The sequence below is a fragment of the Bos taurus genome, chromosome 5, assembly GCF_002263795.3.
Source record: "Bos taurus isolate L1 Dominette 01449 registration number 42190680 breed Hereford chromosome 5, ARS-UCD2.0, whole genome shotgun sequence".
NCBI classification, from domain to species: Eukaryota; Metazoa; Chordata; class Mammalia; order Artiodactyla; family Bovidae; genus Bos; species Bos taurus.
Window position 1 is genome coordinate 70,228,758 of NC_037332.1, and position 21,834 is coordinate 70,250,591.

Below are 21,834 nucleotides of genomic sequence, written 5' to 3' on the forward strand. Positions count from 1 at the left end.
GTAAATAGAGGCTCACAGGGAGCCCCAAGGTGAACGGCTGAGAGCAGGCCCAGCTCATTCACTCTCCTGAGGGAAAGCAGGTAAGGGGACGTCAAGGCCCCGGGCGAAGGACTGGAGAAACTGGCAACCGTCCCATATTCCCTAGGGCGAAGGTTCGGAATTCACAGCGACCGTTATCCGTGGCGGAACTGAAGTTTCGCAGGGCCGCAGGCGTTGGCAGTAGGGCCGCAGGGCAGCCGACTACACGTTCCTAGCGCTCCGCGCCCCTCGCCCGATCTGATTGGACGGCAGCGGGGAAGGGGGCGGGAGGACCAGGGGGAAGCGCGCGGAGACCAGCCGGGGGTTCTCGCGGTTGCACCCAGCTGGCGAAGGGGCGGGAGTAGGCTTGAAGCTGAGGAGCGGCGCGCGTGCGCACGTCGGGAGGCGACCAGCTGGGGGCTGCTGGGAGGGCTGGGCAGTTCGAGCAGCGGGTGGGCGTGTGCCCGGTGGGCGCGGGAGGGGCCCCGGGTGCGCGTGCGCTTTGGAGCGCGAGCCGTAGGAGGAGGCGGGAGCTGAGGAGGCGGTGGAGGGGGCGGGTCGCGTCCGGCGCCACGTCCGCAGCCAGAGGCCGCCGTCGCAAACCGTGTCTTTTGGCTCCACAGCCGGAGGAGGCGTCTGCGGAGCCCGCGACTGCCCGAGGCTGTGCCCGCCGCTCAGGCCGCCTCGCCCTTCCTCGGTGCTGCCCGCTCCTTCGCCCGGCCCCGGCGCCGGCCCCCGACCCAGCGGTAAGTCGGTCAGGGAGGGTAGGGGGCGCCGTTCCGGCTTCCTGCGCTCCTCTCTGTTGCCTTTTTCCGTTAGCTTTTCTGCACCTCACTGCCTCCCTCCCCAGGCTTGGCTGCCCGGAGCCTTTTTGGTGGTGGTGGTGGCGGGGGGGTTGCTGAACGGGGAAGGGGGAGGGGCGGGACCGTGTTGCGGGCTGGTGGAGGTTAGCTGGCGGGGTTACCCGCCCCCCCCCCCCCCGACCTTTACTCGTTTCTGACTCCCCCGCCGTGGTTTGAGATTGGGACCCTCATTGGACGCTTCCTCTTGACTTCTTACCTCCTGGGGTGTCAGGCCGGAAAAATGGGGGTGGGGGGGGTGGGAGGATGTCAGCAGCCTGGGAGAGGAGAGGGATGCGGCAGGGGGGGCTGCGTGCTTCCCCGCCCCGCTCACTCCTAACCTGTTGATAAACTGTTCTCTTGGGTTCAACCACACGAGCCTTGGTCCCCAGTGGACATTCCCAGTGCCCTTCCCAGGTAGCTCTACCACCACGCCTAACCTGAGCTTGAAAGTGAAGCGATGGACGGAGGTGCTGACGGCCCCGGGGGGTGACTGGGGACCGCTGGAGCACCCATGAGGGCCATCAGTGCCTCCTGAGTCTACATAAAAACCGTGCCTGCTATGCACACGCACCTCAAGACTGATCCCCAAGCTCCCACCTATGATCAGTTCCTCTCTCCTGTATTTAGCAGATCGCCTCTTGTATGTTAGAAGACAGAAATTCTGGAACTCTGTGGGAGTGGGGTTTGCTGGGTGTACAACGTGGAGCAGAGGGAGGAGGTGCTGAGCTCAGCCTCAGCCAGGGCTCCTTCAGGGTCATTTTCTGCCTCTCCTGCCACGTCACTCCCTCTGCTAAAGGAAAAAAAAAAAAAAAAGGACTTGCTAGTGCCCAAAGGGATGGAAGGGGGAGGGTGGCGGGGCGGGGGAAGGGGCCATTGGGAAAGGTTTAGAAACACCCAGGGAAGGAGGAGAGTTTATTTGATTTATTCTACCCTTGTGAACACTTAGGCTAAATTCAAATGAAAACACTTTATTTACTATCTGTGATTATTTGCTGTTTGTTGTTGAACCTTTAAAACTGGTGTGGGTGCTCTAAAGAGTTCCCCAGGAGTATTGATATAACATCAACAGGTATATGTCTGAGTGTGTGTACCCATGTCTGTTTTCTTAAAGCAAGAAGGAAGTAACTTTTAATAAACCTACATGCATCCTGTTTTGATTTTTTTCACTTTCATTTCTTTAGTCTTTGTTATAACGTACACTAGAAAGCAAGTGCAGGAAAAATATGTCATTACGTAGAGAACATTGTTAGATCTTGTGTGTGTGGTTCTTTTTTAACTCCAGGAAAATCTTTACCTTTTTCTTGTTTTAGTCATTGAATTGTTGTTGTTATGCTACTTCCTGAAGGTACCTTGCTGGATTATACATAAACACCCTGAAAGGAGGGCTTTGACATGCTTGTTCAGAATAAACCTTTAGTGTCTAACACAGTGTCTGACACATTAGCAGGGACACAGATATCTGTTGAACTAGTGAAGTATAATTTAGTGAAAATGACTGGCGTGCTGGTTATTTGGTTTGATAGGTTATTGTAATTCTGGTTAATGTTTCATTTAAGAGCAACACTTAAAAAATGCCATTTTGATACTGTCGGTTGTTACTGTCACTGGCAAGTTTTACTGGCAGATTTCTTTTTCTTTCCTGACACATTCAGTGCATTTCCTGCAGTTCACTTGCTGTTGGTTTAATGGGCAGGGACCATTTTTAAAAGGAGCCTGTTGAGAGCTGGTTAACTAGAGAAGCCTAAAAACAGTAAGCTGGTGTTTTAATATACACTGTTTGTTGGTGTATGTGGGCTAAAGCTCTGTATAAATATATATTTTAAACTCCTTGTAGTTATTTGGCAAAGAAGCTAAAGCATAGGAGTGAGAACGTGGCAAAGTTTCTATATATATTAAAATATGTAGAATAATTTAGCTAATTGATTTATAGTCTTTTTCTTATAGGGAAATTAGCACTTACTGTTTAGTAAGAAATTTTTGAAGTGTCTTTGAAGGTAAACTGTCGTGCACTGTATTTTGTAGTTGTGCTTCATGTACAATGTGTTAGTACTCTTTAACTTCCCTTGGTACACAGGGGTGTTGAGCCTTAGGCACGTTTGAGTACTATTTTCAGATTTTCTTTTCATTATTAACAAGAATTTTATATATATTACAGACATCTGTAAACAACACTGATTTGTTTTCTTTTAAAAAAGGGAGGGGGTTCATAGAGGCATTTGTTTACTTATTCCTATTATTGGAAGAAATTACCCTCTAGAGAATAGTGTTGTTATAAATCCTTGCTCAATGTATTTGCCAGCTGTTATATCTATGATATTGTTGTACTGGACAAGAATTATTTCTCCCGGGCTTAAAATGCTTAAAGGAACTGCTGATGAATTGCAGTCTACAGTAAAGGACTCTTTCACATTTCAGAGTTTCTTAAAAAAACATACTTATGACCAGTTTTAGCTGGTACTATATACTCACATGTCAGGACCACATGGTAAAACTGATATATGTCCTTAGAGGAAGTTAAATTATTTGTCCTGATCTAAAGGCTGTTTTCTGTCTTTATTGCCTTTCTTAGGAAAGTACATTTTTTAAAAAGAAATTTGTGTGCATTATGAGTTCCCATAGAGCAGCCTTTTTTTGGTTTTTGAATGAAACTAAATAATGGTAAAGTATGTAACCACTGGATTGTAAACTCTGACTTAGAATAGTCCTCTGTGTGTTTAATCACACTCACACTGAAACCTTGAGTGCCTAGCAGGGTACCTGGCACATAGCAGGGACCCAAGTATATGTTGAATTTAGGGCTGATGGTTTGCATAGAATTTAACAATGTTGTTTAAGGGTAACATTTTAAAATGGTCTTTTCAATACTTTCATTGTCAGTTATTTGTCTTCATGTGTATACTTTAAAATTTTATTAAGTAGATTATTTACCTCTTCCAGTTTTAGAATATTAGGGGTGTATTTGTCTTCACAATTCCATATTTAAGAGATAAAAGTGTAATGATGATAATGACCAGGATGGTAATATAAAAAGTATTTCTCCTAGTGATGAAGTGATAATATCCATGAAGAGGTAATACCACCAGAAGTTTGGCACATATATGTGTGTAGAAGTTGGGAATGGTTTATGTGAGTAAAAAGTAAAGATGGTATTACAGATAGTTAAGGATTTTAGCAAAAATACCTTTATAAGGAAAATTGGTGTCTTGGATTCAGAAAAATATATTCCATGTACTTAAATATACTTAAAAAGCTTTTACACAATTTTTACTACCCTAAAGTGTTCTGTAGGAATTTTAATACTATATACTTGCTGTTAATATGAGTGACGTACAAGAAATGTAGACATTAAAATATATATATACAAAACAAAAATCAATCTTTGTGGCCTCTTAGGGCTGCCGTCTGTGGGGTCGCACAGAGTCGGACGCAATGGAAGCGACTTAGCAGCAGCAGCAGCGGCAGGGCTTTCAAAGTCAAGTTGTTTCAGACTAGATAGCCAGGTTCTGGCCTGCACAACTCTAGACTTCGTATTGTTTATTGATAATCCTGTTTGTAACTATTGGTAACACTAGTAAATGTAAGTGTAAATGTGATTTAAGAATGGGGTAAACTCAGGGGAGGTGGTAAAAGAGCTGGTAAATTATACTCTGAAGATCCTGATGCTGGGAAAGATTGAAGGCAAAAGGAGAAGGTGGCAGCAGAGGATGAGTTGGACACAACTTAGTGACTAAACAACAACATACCCTAAAAGAAGCTCCAGGCAAGAATGATTTATTGAACGTCTGGTTATCTTAAAAAATTCCCAAACACTTTTAACTTTTTAGTGTATATTTAAAAATAAAACTATTTTGAATTACTGTGTAGTAGAATTTATGCATTATTATCTCTCCTGTGGTTCTTGAAGCCCCTGGCATACCATTGCCTATTTTTCAAGAGGTACATTTGAAGAGCATGAATCCAGCTGAAAGTGTTTTTAAAAAAAAACCAGAAATTTGGATCATGTATTGGTATGCATATTTTCTTATGATGCTTAAAGACAGTGTGGATACAAATTATATTTTTATTCCATTTATTCCACAAATACTGTGTTTTGGCTTACAACCAAAATATGTACTATAAGATAGTAAGAATTATAAATAAGATTTTCAAATTGCAAATCAGGGAAAAGAGCTATAAGAGTGGAGGTCTTGGTGTGCTGTCAGGACTGGGGTGGGGGAAGGGAAGGGAACAAAACCATGAATAAAACTCAATGATGTCATTTTCTTCAAGTCAGCATTTTGTGATTCAGGAACATTGCTTTTTAGATGATCAACTTGATTTAAGGATAAAAACCTATTAGTTACAATAACTATATAGATGAACTGTGTCAGCTTTAAAAATATCCTTTGTGAATATCACTGATTTCTAAGACTTAAAAATATAATTTTCTTTAATTACAAAATCAATACATGTTTATGGTAGAAAATTAAAATATAGATGTTAAGTGTATATATTTCTCTCTCTACAGGAATACTATGTATCTCTCCCTCCTCACCATATATGTAATTTCTGTCCCCTAGTGGCAATCTTTGTTAGCACTTGGGGGCTTCCCAGGTGGCGCTAGTGGTAAAGAACCCACCTGTCAATGCAGGAGATGCAAGAAATGCAGGTTTGATCCCTGGGTCAGGAAGATCCCCTGGAGGAGGACATGACAACCCCATTCTAGTATTCTTGCCTGGAGAATCTCATGGACAGAGGAACCTGGCAGGCTACAGTCCATAGGGTTGCAAAGAGTCGGACATGACTGAAGCAACTTAGTGTGCATATTTACCTTTAGTCTTTTATGTGCACTTGAAAAAAATAGTATCATGTGATATATGCCTTTTATATCCTCTAAGTAGAACATCAACAGTCCCTCATAGTATTTGATCTTCATAAATGATTTTAATGTCTACATTGTATATGTCTTTAGGAAGCTTATAAATTCATCTCTTGCTATCCATGAGACTCTACTCATTTGACTATCTTTAGGTATATTTTGTTTTTGCTGGCTTCTCTTTTGCTCACTTCTTAAATATCAACAGTCCAATTAAGCTTTATCAATCTACTGTCTTACTGCACTTTTCCTTAATCACACCACTTACCCCATGCAACTTCAGTTGTCACTTCAGACCATTCTTAGGACCTCAGTTCTAACTCAGACTTCATGCTAAGTTTCAGGCCCTTTAAGTCCAATTGACTGCTAAATGTCTCCTGAAGAGACTGCTAAATGTCTCTCATCTGAAGGTAAAATAGCTGTTCAGGAACTGAACAGCTGAAGGTAAAATAGCTATTCAGGAACAGGTCATAGTCAACAGTCAGTGTACACTTAATTAAAGGGGAGATCTCATGGTAAGTGTTCTTATTGCAATAAAATAAACTAAAATAAATAAAATAAAATAAAATAAAAAAAAGTCCATCTCTCTCAGCATTCGTTTCCTCTCTCCTGTCCCCTGTCTTCATCATTTCTATTTTGTTTCTCACACTAGAAATTTTATATCCTATATTCTCCTTCTGTCTTATATTAATACCCAAGTTATGTTCTACTTCACACAAAAAATTCAAGTATTTGAGTGTCCACTTAATCAGGCATTGATTAAGGCTCTGGGAATGAAGCAGTGACAAAACCAAGCTTTGTTACAATAGAGCTTTCATTCTAATTGGGAGAGACACAGAATAAACATGTATATCAAGCGACAGTAAAAGCAATGAAGAAAATAGAGCAGTGTTAGATGGAAATGGTAGGGAAAGGAGTTAGGAGGGTGCTAATCTGTTTTAAAGTAGTCAGGGAAGACCTCTGAGAAGGGGACGTTTGCACAGACCTGAAGGAAATAAGGAATCAAGCCATGTACATGTATTGGGGAAGAGCCTTTCAGGAAAAGATGAGCAAAGAAGCCTATGTTGTCAGGCTGGAGTGAGCAAGAAACAGAACGGTAGGAGATGATATCAGGGTATTAGATGTTGACCCTCAAAGGCGAAGGAAAGGACCCTGGATTTTATTCTGAGCAAAATAGGAAGAAGCTGGAGGGTTTTAAGCAGAGTATAACATGGCTAGACTGAAGGAAGAGCAAAGATGGAAGCTTAGAGGCCGGTTAAGAGACTTTGTAACTGTCCAAATAAGAGATTGTGATGGCTTAGTTAAAAGTGGTAGCAGAAGAGGTGATGTGTAGTAGTTGTATCTTGGACGTACTCAGGCAACAGAATTTACCAATGATTTGATGGGAATGTTAAAAAAAAAGGAAATCAAGGGTGACTCCTAGGGTTTTGGTCTAAACTTTATTTAGACAAGAACAATTGACAAGAGTTCAGACTGCTGTTCTATCTCACTAGACTATAAAGTAGCCACTTGCTGTATTTAATCTCTGTCCTTCTATCTGATCTTGCTTTAGTTAGCTTTTTAAAATACAGATCTGACAGTATTACTTGGCTGATGGCTCCTCATTGCCTGTTGGCAGGAGAGTAAAGTCACTTCATGGTATTTAGATGAATTTGCATACGTCTTTTATGCTATCATAAAATAAAACAGCTCTGATCTTTTAAAATGATGGTCTTGTTCTTTTTTAAACTACCAGGTAGATAAATGTGAAGAAGTTACATTTTGTTTGTTTTTTAAAAGGGATTCTGTATTAAGAGGAAAAGGCAAGACTTTGGGTAGGAATTTGTGGGATATATACAGAAAAGCAGAAATATATGTAGTTACTAGCATGTCTGTTTTATAACTCCAGCTAAAATATGAAAGGTGTATGTGTATATAATATCCCTGTATTTCTGTACAGGATATTCTGACATCTATTAATTACTTGATCACCCAAATGATCTCCTGGTATACAGATACTGGGTTTAGTGCTGAGTAAGGCAGACAAAGTGTCTCTCCTTTTGGAATTAACAGTTCAGTGGGGAAGAAAGTGGGGATCCCAGGTAGCTCAGTGGTAAAGAATCCACCTGCAATGCAGGAGATATGGGTTCAAGTCCGAGATCCACTGGAGAAGGAAATGGCAACCCACTCCAGTATTCTTGCCTGGGAAATCCCATGGACAGAGGAGAGTCTGGTGGGCGACAGTCCATGGGGTCACAAAGAGTCGGACAGGACTGAAGCGACTACAACAATGGGGAAGAAAGTGGCTCCAAAATAGTTATTTCTCAAGAAGGGGCACACACACTCCTGGCCATTCTGTCAGAGGAGTTTCTGCATATTTTTGTTTTCAACTGTTAAATAGTATTCTCAGAGTGAGGGTTAGAATATCTTTAATTTCTGTTTCCTGAACAGCAAAGATCTGGGAAGTTATTTGTCCTCAGCCATATAGTTTATATAGTCAAGTTGGGATTCAAATGCAAATTCTCTGATCCCAAAACTTTAAACACTGTGCTGTATAATTCTCATGATCTTAACATGACAATAAAGAAATATAAAAATGAGAATGAAAATAAATTTAACTTTCTGACTTACGAGAGTTTCAAAATGAAAGCAAATCAGTCAGGAACTTCTCCTAGTAATGCATCAGCTGATACTCTTTCAGATATTTAATTGTTGTTATCAGAGATTACATATCTTTAGTGTTACTTTTAAAATCTTAAGTGTGTATGAAATACATTAAGTTGACAATGAGACTAGCATAAGATGAGGTGCGCTTGATCTGTGGTCTGAGTCAGACTTTTCATTAGAGCAACTAAAAATTACTTATTTAAGCACAGGATGTATGCTGCTGAATGCTGAGGGTGCAGTTACACACCCTTTAGGTTTTAAAGACAGTTTAAGTTGAATTAATGAAGTTAAATTACCTTTGAAAAGTCTCACTTCTCAGACTGCTACCTCTAGCACCCTCATTTGCCATCAGTGTGTTTTGCCTGGCTTATTGACATATAGAAGGAAATATGAATGACTTTTTATTTGATTATCCGGTACTTAAAAGCAATAGGAGTCATAAAGGAAAAGGGAACTTCCCTGACCTTCTCTGATCACTTAACATTAATCCTGATAAACACTGCAGTACGTGTAAACCCTGAAAACCCTAGGTTGAGACTAATAGGTCTTTCTGTGCTCGTTTCTGATTGCTTGTTCTGCCCACACAGCCAGAATGGTCTTTAAAAAGGGTAACTCAGAACACATGACCTCTCTGGTCAGCTCCTTTCACTGGCTCCCCATCTCAGAGTTACGAGATAATTGCTTCTCTGGCCTGTAAGGGACTGTGTCACCCACGCCTTGTTCTTTGACCTCCTTTCCTACTGCCCTTTGCTGCAGCCCCCGCCACATTTTTCTGGCTGTTCCTTCCTGTTTGTGGTAAGCTCCTACTTCAGGACCTTTGCTTTTATTGTTTTTTCTGCCTTGAGGGCACTTGACTGAAGTACCTTCTGTCCTTAGCTCCTTTGGGATATCACCACAATGAGGCCTTCAAATATTACATCCTCTTCCCTTCATCTTTTTTTTCCACAGCAGGTAACATTATCTAATACACAATATGAAACTGAAAGTTGCTCAGTCGTGTCTGACTCTTTGCCATGCCATGGACTGTAGCTCTCCAGGCTCCTCTGTCTATGGAATTCTCCAAGCGAGAATACTGGAGTGGGTAGCCACTCCCTTCTCCGGGGGATCTTCCTAATCCAGGGATTCAACCTGGTTCTCCTGCGTTGCAGGCAGATTCTTCACTGTTTGAGCCACCAGTGAAGCCCCAATATACAGTATATTCTTTGCATATTTATTGTCTTTCCCACTAGACAATATGGGATGTTCATGATGGTGGAGTTTTGGTCTGTATTGATCACAGCTATATCCCATGCATAAAACATGATGCATAGTAGGTACTCAATCTGTCAATTAATCAGCATATTAAAGTATACTGTTTTCACAATATTCTTTTTTCCTAGCTTTCTTGAGATATAATTGACATACAGCATTGTGTAAGTCTAGGTGTATGTGATGGTTTGATACACATATATTGCAAAATGTTTATCAGATTAAGGTTAGTTAACACATCCTTAACTCATATAATTACCTTTGTTGTTATTATGGTGAGAACTTTTTAAAATCTGTTAGCAACTTTCAAGCATACAATATAGTATTTTTAACTGTAGTCATCATGCTATACATTAGATCCTTAGAACTTATTCCTCTTATAATGGAAAGTTTGTACCCTTTGACCAACATGTTATTTCCCCAACTCTACACCCCCAACCCCATGTAACCACCTTATCTTTAAGTTTGGCTTTTTTAGATTTCATATATAATTGAGATTATATACTATTTGTCTTTCTCTGACTTATTTCACTTAAAATAATATCCTCAAGGTTCATGCATGTTGTTTTGCAGATGGCAGGATTTTATAATATTCTTTAAAATCTCTATTGTATATTTACAGATTTAATAATTTAGGCTCTGTGGTTTTATGATTAGTAAATACTTATTTGACTACTGAGGTCACAACCCTAGTTTTCTGGCCAAGCAAGAAAGCTTTTAGACTAGTACTTAATCAAGTGAATATTAAAGCAAATATTTTAAGATAGTAAAGAAAATTGGGCAAAGAAAGTTTATGTTTTTCATCCCAACATAGCTTATTTTATTTCTTAGTTTCCCTTATTACTTGTACTTAGACATAATCATAGTATAATGTGTTTTTTAATTGTAGATTTTTAATTAGTTTGCTAGTGAACACTTCTGTTTATAAGAGCTCTGATAACAATACAAAGTAATCAAAATGCTCCTCTAAGTGATTCAGATTGGTGCTGTCATCTCTATAGAAGAATGTCATTTTTTTTTTTTTTTGAATTGAATACACTTGTTTTATTTTTTTTTTAATTTTATTTTTAAACTTTACAATATTGTATTAGTTTTGCCAAATATCGAAATGAATCCGCCACAGGTATACCCGCGTTCCCCATCCTGAACCCTCCTCCCTCCTCCCTCCCCTACCCTCCCTCTGGGTTGTCCGAGTGCACCAGCCCCAAGCATCCAGTACCGTGCATCGAACCTGGACTGGCGACTCGTTTCATACATGATATTATACATGTTTCAATGCTATTCTCCCAAATCTCCCCACCCTCTCCCTCTCCCACAGAGACCATAAGACTGATCTATACATCGGTGTCTCTTTTGCTGTCTGGTACACAGGGTTATTGTTACCATCTTTCTAAATTCCATATATATGTGTTAGTATACTGTATTGGTGTTTTTCTTTCTGGCTTACTTCACTCTGTATAATAGGTTCCAGTTTTATCCAGCTCATTAGAACCGATTCAAATGTATTCTTTTTAATGGCTGAGTAATACTCCATTGTGTATATGTACCATAGCTTTCTTATCCATTCATCTGCTGATGGGCATCTAGGTTGCTTCCATGTCCTGGCTATTATAAACAGTGCTGCGATGAACATTGGGGTACACGTGTCTCTTTCCCTTCTGGTTTCCTCAGTGTGTATGCCCCGCAGTGGGATTGCTGGATCATAAGGCAGCCTTCAGAATGGGAGAAAATAATAGCAAATGAAGCAACGGACAAACAACTAATCTCAAAAACATACAAGCAACTCCTACAGCTCAACTCCAGAAAAACAAATGACCCAATCAAAAAATGGGCCAAAGAACTAAACAGACATTTCTCCAAAGAAGACATACAGATGGCTAACAAACACATGAAAAGATGCTCAACATCACTCATTATCAGAGAAATGCAAATCAAAACCACTATGAGGTACCATTTCACGCCAGTCAGAATGGCTGCGATCCAAAAGTCTACAAGCAATAAATGCTGGAGAGGGTGTGGAGAAAAGGGAACTCTCTTACACTGTTGGTGGGAATGCAAACTAGTACAGCCACTATGGAGAACAGTGTGGAGATTCCTTAAAAAACTGGAAATAGAATGTCATGTTTTTATGAAAATTTTCAGATAGAATTTTTTTTTTAGTTCATAGTATGGTTTTTCTTTAAGTCTCTTGTGAAATAAATGATAGTTAACCAGTATTCTATAGAAAATACCAGATGTACTTCCAGAAATATAAGCTGGATTTAGAAAAGGCAGAAGAACCAAAGATCAAATTGCCAACATGTGTTGGATCATAGAGCAAAGGAGCCAGAAAAACGTCTACTTCTGCTTCATTGACTACTTTAAACCTTTGACTGTGTGGATCACTACAAACTGGAAAATTCTTAAAGACATGGGAATACCAGACCACCTTACCAGTCTCCTGAGAAAACTCTATGTAGGTCAAGAAGCAACAGTTAAAAACTCACATGGAACAAAAGACTGGTACAAAGTTGGGAAAGGAGTCAAGGCTGTATATTGTCACACTGCTTATTTAACTTATATGCAGAGTACATCATGTGAAATGCCAGGCTGGATGAGTCACAGGCTGGAATCAAGAGTTCTGGGAGAAATATAAATAACCTCAGATATGCAGAAGTGAAAAGGAACTAGAGCGCCTCTTAATGAGGGTGAATGAGGAGAGTGAAAAAGCTGGCTTAAAACTCAACATTCAAAAAAGTAAGATCATGTCATCCGGTCCCATCACTTCATGGCAAACAGATGGGGAAACAATAGAAACAGTGACAGACTTATTTTCTTGGACTCCAAAATCACTGTGGACAGTGACTGCAGCCATGAAATTAAAAGACACTTGCTCCTTGAAAGAAAAGCTATGACAAACCTAGACAGCATATTAAAAAGCAGGGACATCACTTTGTTGACAAATGTTTGCTAGTTAAGGCTATAGTTTTTCCACTAGTCATGTATGGATATGAGAATTGAACCATAAAGAAGGCTGAGAGCTGAAGGATGATGGATGCTTTTGAACTGTGGTGTTGGAGGAGACTCTTGAGAGTCCTTTGGACATCAAAGAGACCAAACCAGTCAATCCTAAAAGAAATCAACCCTAAATATTCATTGGAAGGACTGATGCTGAAGCTGAAGCTCCAGTACTTTGGCCACCTGATGGGAAGAGCTGACTCACTGGAAAAGACTTTGATACTGGGAAAGAGGGCAGGAGGAGAAGGGGGTACTAGAGAATGAGATGATTAGATGGCATCATCAATTCAATGGACATGAGTTTGAGCAAACTCTGGGAGATGCTGAGGGACTGTGAAGCCTGGCATGTGGCAGTCTATGAGGCTGTAGAGTCAGACACGACTTGGCAACTAAACATAGATTTTTCTTTAGGTCTGTTGTGAAATATTCTTTTTTTTTTTGGTATGCATTGTGTAAGATTTATTATTAAGATTTATTGTCTACATAAGTAATAAAAACATCATCTCAAAAAATTAACAGTAATTTGATGAAATTATCTAGCATTCAGTCCATATTAAACTTTCCCTAGTTTTTCCAAGAATGTCTTTTATGGCTAATATTTGTCCCTCACCTTGAACAAATATCCAGCTGAAGTTTATGTATTACGATGAAAAGTGTTCAATTTTCCTAGTGTCTTTCTGTGCAAGAAGTAATCATTATCCTATTTACCTGTCAGGTCTGTACTTTTATATTTATGCTGTATATGTTATATATGTAAAATAATATATAATGTTTTTTAAAATTTTACTTAAGTGGTATTATAATGTGTGTATTATTCAATGGTTTTCTACTTTATTTATTATTTTTTGGGGGGTGGGAGGGGGGTTCAAGATGGGGAACACATGTACACCTGTGGCAGATTCATGTTAATGTATGGCAAAACCAATACAATATTGTAATTAGCCTCTAATTAAAATAAATAAATTTATTTTTTTAATATTCTGTAGGAGGAAGCACTTAACATTTTTGTCTGCTGACTCCCACCTTTCAACTTTATTTCAATTAGTAATTTTCAATTTAAGTTGAAGCTATAGTACAACATAGAGCCTGTATTGTGCCTGCCAATCTTTGCTTGATTTAAAATTTGTGTTTTCAACTAGTAATTTTAAGTATTTCTCAACACCACAAAGTAGGAGACAAGGTGAAGTAGTCTTGTTATAGGTGTTTTAAAATGTTGTTTATCAGGAGTTCCCTGGTTGGTGGTTAGGATTCTGTGCTTTCATTGTCATGATCTCGGTTTAATGCCTGGCCACATAGCTTGGCCAAAATAATAATAAGTAAAATGTTGTTTATCAACTTAATAAAGTTGATTAAGTGTTAATAAGCATATGATGAGTAGTTTCAGAGGTTGAAATGGAAATGTGTGTGTTTTTTAGGTGATCATGAATCAGACAGATAAAAATCAACAAGAAATCCCATCATACCTTAGCGATGAGCCACCAGAAGGTAAGTACGCATCTATAACACTAAGAATGAAAAAACATCCTAGTGAATTAAAGTTCAGATTGTCTTTATTAAATTTAAGTAACAACCTGTTCTGTCAGCAAATGTGTTCCAAAAATACTTAAAACACTTTAGCTTTTAATAAGAAAGCATAGATATTATGAATAGGGACACTATGTAACTGTTTTATTGTTTAAGATCTATTTTTCTGCTACTCTTTTATTCTTCTAAGACCATTTCACAAGTAGAGTATCCTTTCATTAGTAAAGACTTGGGTGGGGTGCAGAGGAAGGATGGATTGGGTTTAGTTTTGATGTCATGAATACAAAAACTCAATTCAGGAGGCACTTGAGATTTGTTAAACTCCTGTTATTCACTGTTACAATAGGTAACTTCCTTTTTTAATACATGGTCTTGGGGTTTGCTTATTTTTTAGTTTGAAAATCGTGACATCAGGAATCATTTTATTTTATCTTTACTTCAAAAATCTCTGGAAACTAGTAACACACACCTGAATGTCCTGACTATACACAGAAACAACTAGCTGTTTTGTTTGCTTTATTTTTTAGAGACTAGAACTCTGGAGTATTGAAGAGAAAAGTTAGGGCTCAATGAGAAAGTAAATAAGGACTTGTGAGAACCATGTCAGGAAAGAGATAAAGGCTGTCCAGGAGCATGACTGTTAAGGAAGAGAACAGCCTCAGCAGTGTCTTTATATTGGCAACCTCTTAAACAAAAGTAGTCTGCGAAGTGAATAATTTATATGGTGGTAATTAAGAGCACAGTGATAACAGTATTAAAATTTGTCTGATCTGACAGAGAAAAATTTTCTTCATTAAATGCATGTACACCAAATTTAGCATAGAAGGATAATACTAATGAGGTTTTCAGCATGAGGTTTTTATGTTTTATCCTCAAGATTCCTGCCCCCCCCCCCCCCCCCGCTTTTCCTAGTGTTACTAACCTTGGATTACAAAGGAATTACCACTTATGTAATTCTTTCCATCATAATTTTATAATTAATATATTCAAATGCTTATCTGTGTCTTAAGTCTCTTATTTAGCTATTTTAAAATTTATATTAACTATGCTTATTACTCAGTTTCAATTAAAAAATTGGTTTTATAAATTTAACTATTGCTGTATCTTTATAAGTGAGCTATTTTGACTAAGCACTGAGGCTTTCTTCCTTGTGAAATGATGTAAACTCTCCAAACAATAAGAACAAAATGTTACTCAAGGTAAATTTGTGCCTTGCGTATTTAAGGAAACTCTATTTTCAGAATCGTTTCTCTTTTAAATATTGTTGGTTTTCCAGAGTTATCTAACCACGATTTAGTAGCTTTGGTGGTCTTAGTTGAACCTATTTATCCATGAATTTACCTTTCTTGTGTGAGATTATACCTTTTTAGTGGTTATAGCCTGACTTATATAGTTACCAAGTATTTTTTCATGAAGTTAAAAAAAAATAAAAACAACATTGCTCATGTGTTGTTGCTGCCTGAGTCACTAGATTATGAAGGAGAAAAGATCTCTGTGCGTTTGAGGGTGCCAGAAGCGAATTTTTATGAAGTCTTCCTGCTAGTCATTTTATGCTGGAGTTTGGGTTACATGCCAGTTTGAGTGCCTCTATTAAACAAACAGAAAAAACTCATGACAGTAAATCTGAATTTCTCATATTGATGTTCCTTTTCTGGGAGTATATGAAGAGTATGTTGAAGTATTTTACTATGAAGAGAATTCAGCAGGCCCATGTAACACATTTTTTGAAAAATATATAACTATTTTCCAAAAAAAGAAAAATAACATTGTGAGCAGAATGACAGTTTGTTTGTGGCAGTGCCATGGCTCACAGGATTTTAGTTCCCCAACGAGGGAATGAACCCGGGCCTTTGGCATTGAAAGGGTGCGGTCCTAACCACTGAACCACCAGGGAATTCCTGACATTGTTTTAATATTTTTGCAAATCTCTTTAATATTTGGATTAATAGAAGAGAGCTAGATTCTCATAGTTGCTTCTGTGTTTAGTCTGTTGTGTTACTGCACATCATTTAGTTTCTGGAAAATCCTGTTGTAGACTGGTGACAGAATGAAAGTGAAAAGACATGTTAATATTGATGTTTTAGTATTACCATGAAAGCAGTTTGTAACCCCTTAAATAGTCCTGGGGATACTCAGGGGTTCCAGACCACACCTTGAGAACCAGTGCTTTAAATGAAGAAGCTTTTTTCAATAATGACTGAATTCTATCAAGGATATAAAGGCTAAATATATTTTTTTCCATGCTCCTTTTAGGATATAAAACAAAGCTTTTTAAAAAATTAACAGCAACAAAACTGTAAATCCAGGAAACACTTAAAATAGTTTTCTATTTTATGAAAGGTGTCAAGTCTTTAAAGTATTTCTTCTCATAGATATTAAGACTTAGCATTGGACCAAGATGTTTTAAAAACATGTACAATTATACCCTTGAGGGAATAGCTCTTCATGTCTTGATCAGATTTGTGTTTATTTGGTTGACCTTATTAATACAATCTCCTGATTGTTAGGAAGTCTTAGGCCACTCAGTGATTTGTACTGTTTTTATAAAGACTTAGATTTGACTGTCTTATTTTTCTCTCACTAGGTTCAATGAAAGATCACCCACAACAGCAACCAGGCATGCTGTCCCGTGTGACTGGGGGTATCTTCAGTGTTACAAAGGGAGCTGTTGGTGCCACCATTGGTGGCGTGGCTTGGATTGGTGGAAAGAGTCTGGAGGTGACCAAAACAGCTGTTACAACTGTGCCTTCCATGGGAATAGGGCTGGTGAAAGGGGGCGTGTCTGCTGTGGCTGGAGGTGTTACAGCTGTCGGGTCTGCTGTTGTAAACAAAGTGCCCTTAACAGGAAAGAAAAAAGACAAATCTGACTAAAATATGGAGATACACTTGTTCTCCACAGCATTATGATGCCAGTGGCATTGAATTGCTAAATTATGGACTACAACCAAGTCACCGGTTTTGGACGTTTATCTTCTAACTGCTGTGTTGAAAGTATTGATGACTGACTGACTGGCTTTTGTCTAAAAAGAAGAGACCAATACTAGCACAGTGTATGAAGGTTTCTCATACTTAAATTCCAGCTTTTTATCTGGTAAAATGTTACACTTATTCAGTTGTAACTGAAGATATGGTGTATTTGAATATTTACTATATAAGTCTTTCAGTTTAACTAAAAATGTGAAAGTTGAATTTAGTGGATGATCTTTACAGTTCCATATGTATAATGTGCCAGGTAACTCATCTGCCCCTTAAGAAGGGAACCTTGAACTACATAAACTGTACCTTTGATGTGCCTAATAGTTTCAGATGTTTTAGTTTTTTTTTTAATAACCATAGTTGATTAGACCAAGAGGCATTCTTTTATTATTTAAGATGGTAAAAGTAGCAGGAACTAGAGAAGGTTAAAAGATTCATGGTTTTGTGAGTATTAACCATCTTGTATTAGACATGCATTATATTAATTTAATCATTGATGCCTTACAAAAGAAAACATCTTTTCTAATACCCTGAATATGTGCAGTTCTTAGGATTATTATTATATATGGATTCTTTCAAAAGTTGTTTGTGAAATTAGTTTTCCCTCAAGAATCTCAGGATTAGTGGGGTAAAGGCATTTCTTGCTCTCAGCAGATAAGATAGTGCTTGTTAACTGTCAGTAGTTACACCAAATTGTACACTTCAACCTGGGCTCATGCTCCATCATTAATGAACCTTACAGTGCCTAAGGAACATTTCTTTGCTGGTCAGAAGCTATGTTAAAAGAGTTTCATATTAAGGAGGAACACATAAATCATTTTAAGTTCTTAAGAATTATCTGAAGCATCCAAGATACAGAAAGAATTCTTCACACCTATTTTGTCTCACGTGCTTACATACTCACTTGTGCCCAACTCTTTGTGACTCCATGGACTGTAACCTATCAAGTTCCTTTGTCCATGGAATTTTTCAGGCAAGAATACTGGAGTGGGTTGTGATTTCCTACTCCAGGGGATCTTCCCAGTGCAGGGATCAAACCCGTGTCTCCTGCTTGGCAGATGGATTCTTAACCACTTGTGCCACCGGGGAAGCCCCATTTTGTCTCAAGGATGGCTTAAATTATTAGCAGTACCCCTTTTAAAAAACACAGTACAAGCAACTATGGATATGTGACTTGAATGGGCTCCATAGATTAGTTCTGAAGATTAAGGATATTGATAAGTGCTATCAATGTTTGACAGGCTTTTAAAATGTTATCTTACAGTCCTTTAAAGCAGCAATAGACTTTGTATCATTTTCCAAGTCAACTTCAGGCAGGGAATTGAATTTTTTGGTTACGGATGATAAGCGTGTCATATCTTAATAACGTCTTGTCAGGTCTCGTTCATTCTAAAAGAATATGACTTAGCTAGAATTCATTTTTGTTTCATGTTCAGTTTCATAAAAATTTTAAAGTGGAATATATATTTGGCATATCTCTTAACTAAGGGTTTAATCCAAGTTTGAAAAATCTTAATTTTCTTTAACTTAAGTTTGGAAATTTGCTACCATTCTGCACTTTTTTTTTTTTAAAATGAGCGAGGGGAAGAAAGGAGGTGATACTCTGAAGTCAGTAAGTCAAAATAGCACTCCTGAGAACTTAAATCACTCCAACACCCAAAGCTTAAGTGTTTGTTTGCAAACCTCTAAGAGTTTTACATTAATAATGTGGATCAACAAAAGGATAAGAACAAAACTTTTAAAAGCTTTTATAAATACCAACAGGGGTTTATGCAAATCCAGTTTCCCGAACCTTTCTACGATATACAAATCTGGAAAGTCATTAAGGAGTTAATGAGAAATTAAATTGGCATTTATTTCATCCAGTATGATTTATCTGTTGGTATAAAGAAAGAAAGTGAAGTCGCTCAGTGGTGTCCGACTCTCTGCGACCCCATGGACTGTAGCCTACCAGGCTCCTCTGTCGATGGGATTTTCCAGGCAAGAATACTGGGAGTGGGTTGCCATTTCCTTCTCCAGGAGATCTTCCTGACCCAGGGATTGATCCCAGGTCTCCCGCATTGTAGGCAGACGTTTTACCGTCTGAGCCACCAGGGAAGTATCTGTTGGTATACTGTGATCAAATATAATTAGAAACAGGATTCAAAAAAAAACTCTGAAATTAATAAACACTAAATGATCTAAATAATGGTATTGGAGAACTTTTTCCTGTTATTTGAAATTATTGCTTTGTTGCTAGTTTATATTTCTAAATTATCTTTATAGGCTCTGCTGTGCTTTGTACCTGAATTTCTACATATAGACTTTAGTTTACCGTATGCTTGAATATTTATTTTCAACTTCGCTTGTCTTTAAAATTGCTTGAGAAAAAATGGTTGTAATTAATTTCTGCTACAGAAAAGCCACCTGGTACATTTTATCTCATCAAGCTTGTTTTAAATTTTAAACTTATAACTTTGTTCAGGAGAGGCTTTGCAATGATAGCAGAGAACTTGTACAAATGAACAGTTAGTTGTAGAGGTCTTGTTGAAATGAACTTGCCATTTGATATGTAAAGCTGTACACTTGAGTCTTTTTCAGTTTATTTTTGTAGACTAGCAGTTTGACCTGTTGAACAGTACTGGCTAACTTCAAGAAACTGAGGTTGTTGTATACACCTGGAGGCATCTGTTATTCAGCTTATCTTTTGAGTGGGTATTTGGCACAATGAGGATAAACTTGTGTGACCCACCAGAATGACTGATCTAATAATGTTGACATGAATCCTGTACTTAGTGAAATGTCAGATGAAAATTATTGATGATTGAGTAAATTTTTTGTGTTAAAGAAATGGGAAAAGAATACATGAATCTGTTTAATAAAGCACTATGATCTGCAAAAGATGAACTGTTTCATAAAGATCTAAGGAAATAAAGGGAACTTTAAAACAGGGTATTCTTAAAAGTTTAGTTACATAGCAAATCAGAAAGTACTGTAGCCAGTTTTTAAATTTTTTGATACTAATGCACAAACATGACATAACATCTCCAAATATGAATTCTGATGCCAACAATCAAATCCATATATATTTTAAACAACTCTAATAAATATTAAAAATGCAGATTTCTAGGTTTAACAGCAACTTGCTGAATCTTTGCAGGGTGGAATTCAAGACTGCAGTTTAACAACCTCTGCAGGTAGTTCTTGTGCACTCTACACTTCGGGAATTGATGCAGGAATTATAAAATAGGGAGGGCACTTCTATGTCCTAAGCAGATGTGGAACCAACTTAAGACTGCTTACTGGCCAGAAATGACTCAAAAGGGAAGGAAACCAACTGGAAGAAGGAAGAAAACTGATACTTACTGGGCACCTACTTACCTATCAGGCATGGTCCATAAATTCTCTTATTTAATCAGTATGAGGCCCTTAGGAGGAAAGTATCTGTATTCCATTTGTACAAATATGGAACAAGCTAACCTCCAATGTTAGCTGAGTTTCCCATAACGCTTGAATTAGTGTCAGTCACAACGTCTCCGGCGTATGTCCAGAAACAGAGGGCACTACTCAATAACTGGTCCTTCATTCTGCTGCTGTAGTGCTGCCTGTATGCTTGGTTTACCAAGCTGTGTGATTTGAGCTCACTTCAAATCTTCTGGGTGATCATATTTATTTGGCAGCTAATTGCATTCTGCCACAGAAATGAATTTATACATAAATTGTTTAAAGGGAATAATGTAATTTGTTGTTAGAGCCTTTTTTTCCACAGAGGAAATGAAATTTTGACTCCAGTGTTTTATGTAAGGGTATCTCCCCCTGCTATGTTGTTGATTTTGAGTATCTAAAATTTTACTTGTAGGAAGATCTGGGTTAAGAATGCAAGAATGGAAAAAAGCAGAGGTTCACGGGCTAAAAAGTAATGGACTAGGATTTGGTCTAAAGGAAGATAAAGCTGGTATACTGCATGTTTGACCATGAATGTGGATTTTTTTTAGTTTAAACTTTTCTAGTTAGACTAAGCTACAAATGTATTTTTATAACCACAACTGCCTCTGGTTTGTTAGTGTACTGACAAAAGTTTTTATTTATTTAATTGAAGGATAACTGTCTTACAATATTGCATTGGTTTTTACACAAAGCTTTTTACATTAATGGCCACAAAGCACACAAGGCTACTCAACTCTGCTAAACTTTCTTAGTTTGTTCACTTCCCTACTCCTCAAAATGACTTTCATTCCCCTGCTTCCTACCCCTCCTGCTGTACTCGCTTTCTCCCATTCTAAATCTCTGTAAAAAGAGGCAACCAGACAGCAACTCTTCTGCCTCTCACAATGCACACTCCTCCAACCTGCCTGCATGTGTTCCCAATGCTCTGTGGGCTGGGCATGGGCCAGAACAAATGTCTCTGCTCTTATCCAAAGTAAAGCCCACTTTCACTTCCTCAAGGACTTTAATCCTTAGTATTAATTCGTTTTCCACCTATCATCCATCTCTTTCTCCTTGGGTCATACCCACTGACATATAAACATATTCCAGTATTTCCTTTCTTTAAAGAAAAATTACTCAATCTCATTACCTCCATTTTCTGCTTCCATTTACAGCAAAATTTCTTGAAAAATGATATAGTCCCTGACTCTCATCTCCTGTTCTCTCAACCCACTCCAGTTGCCTTCTTACCTGTCTCATTCCACCAGAATCACTCTTGACAGGGCCAACCAATGATTTCCAGATCCACTGGTCATTTCTTAT

The 21,834-nt window shown here is 38.4% G+C and overlaps 1 protein-coding gene across 1 annotated transcript; it reads left to right on the top strand.

Annotated features, from left to right (window-relative positions):
* The first annotated feature begins 590 nt into the window (after window positions 1-590).
* TMEM263 (transmembrane protein 263) lies at window positions 591-20,204 on the top strand. Its single transcript, NM_001034673.2, has 3 exons — window positions 591-764; window positions 14,022-14,091; window positions 16,715-20,204. The coding sequence occupies exons 2-3, from the start codon at window positions 14,028-14,030 to the stop codon at window positions 16,999-17,001; spliced, it is 351 nt and encodes a 116-aa protein (NP_001029845.1). The 5' UTR covers window positions 591-764; window positions 14,022-14,027; the 3' UTR covers window positions 17,002-20,204.
* Window positions 20,205-21,834: the final 1,630 nt, after the last annotated feature.

Excerpts from the sequence above, each read along its gene's own strand:
- TMEM263 (NM_001034673.2), top strand. The coding sequence starts at position 14,028 with ATGAATCAGACAGATAAAAATCAACAAGAAATCCCATCATACCTTAGC. Across the intron at positions 14,092-16,714 it reads TAGCGATGAGCCACCAGAAG|GTTCAATGAAAGATCACCCA; the intron begins GTAAGTACGCAT and ends TTCTCTCACTAG.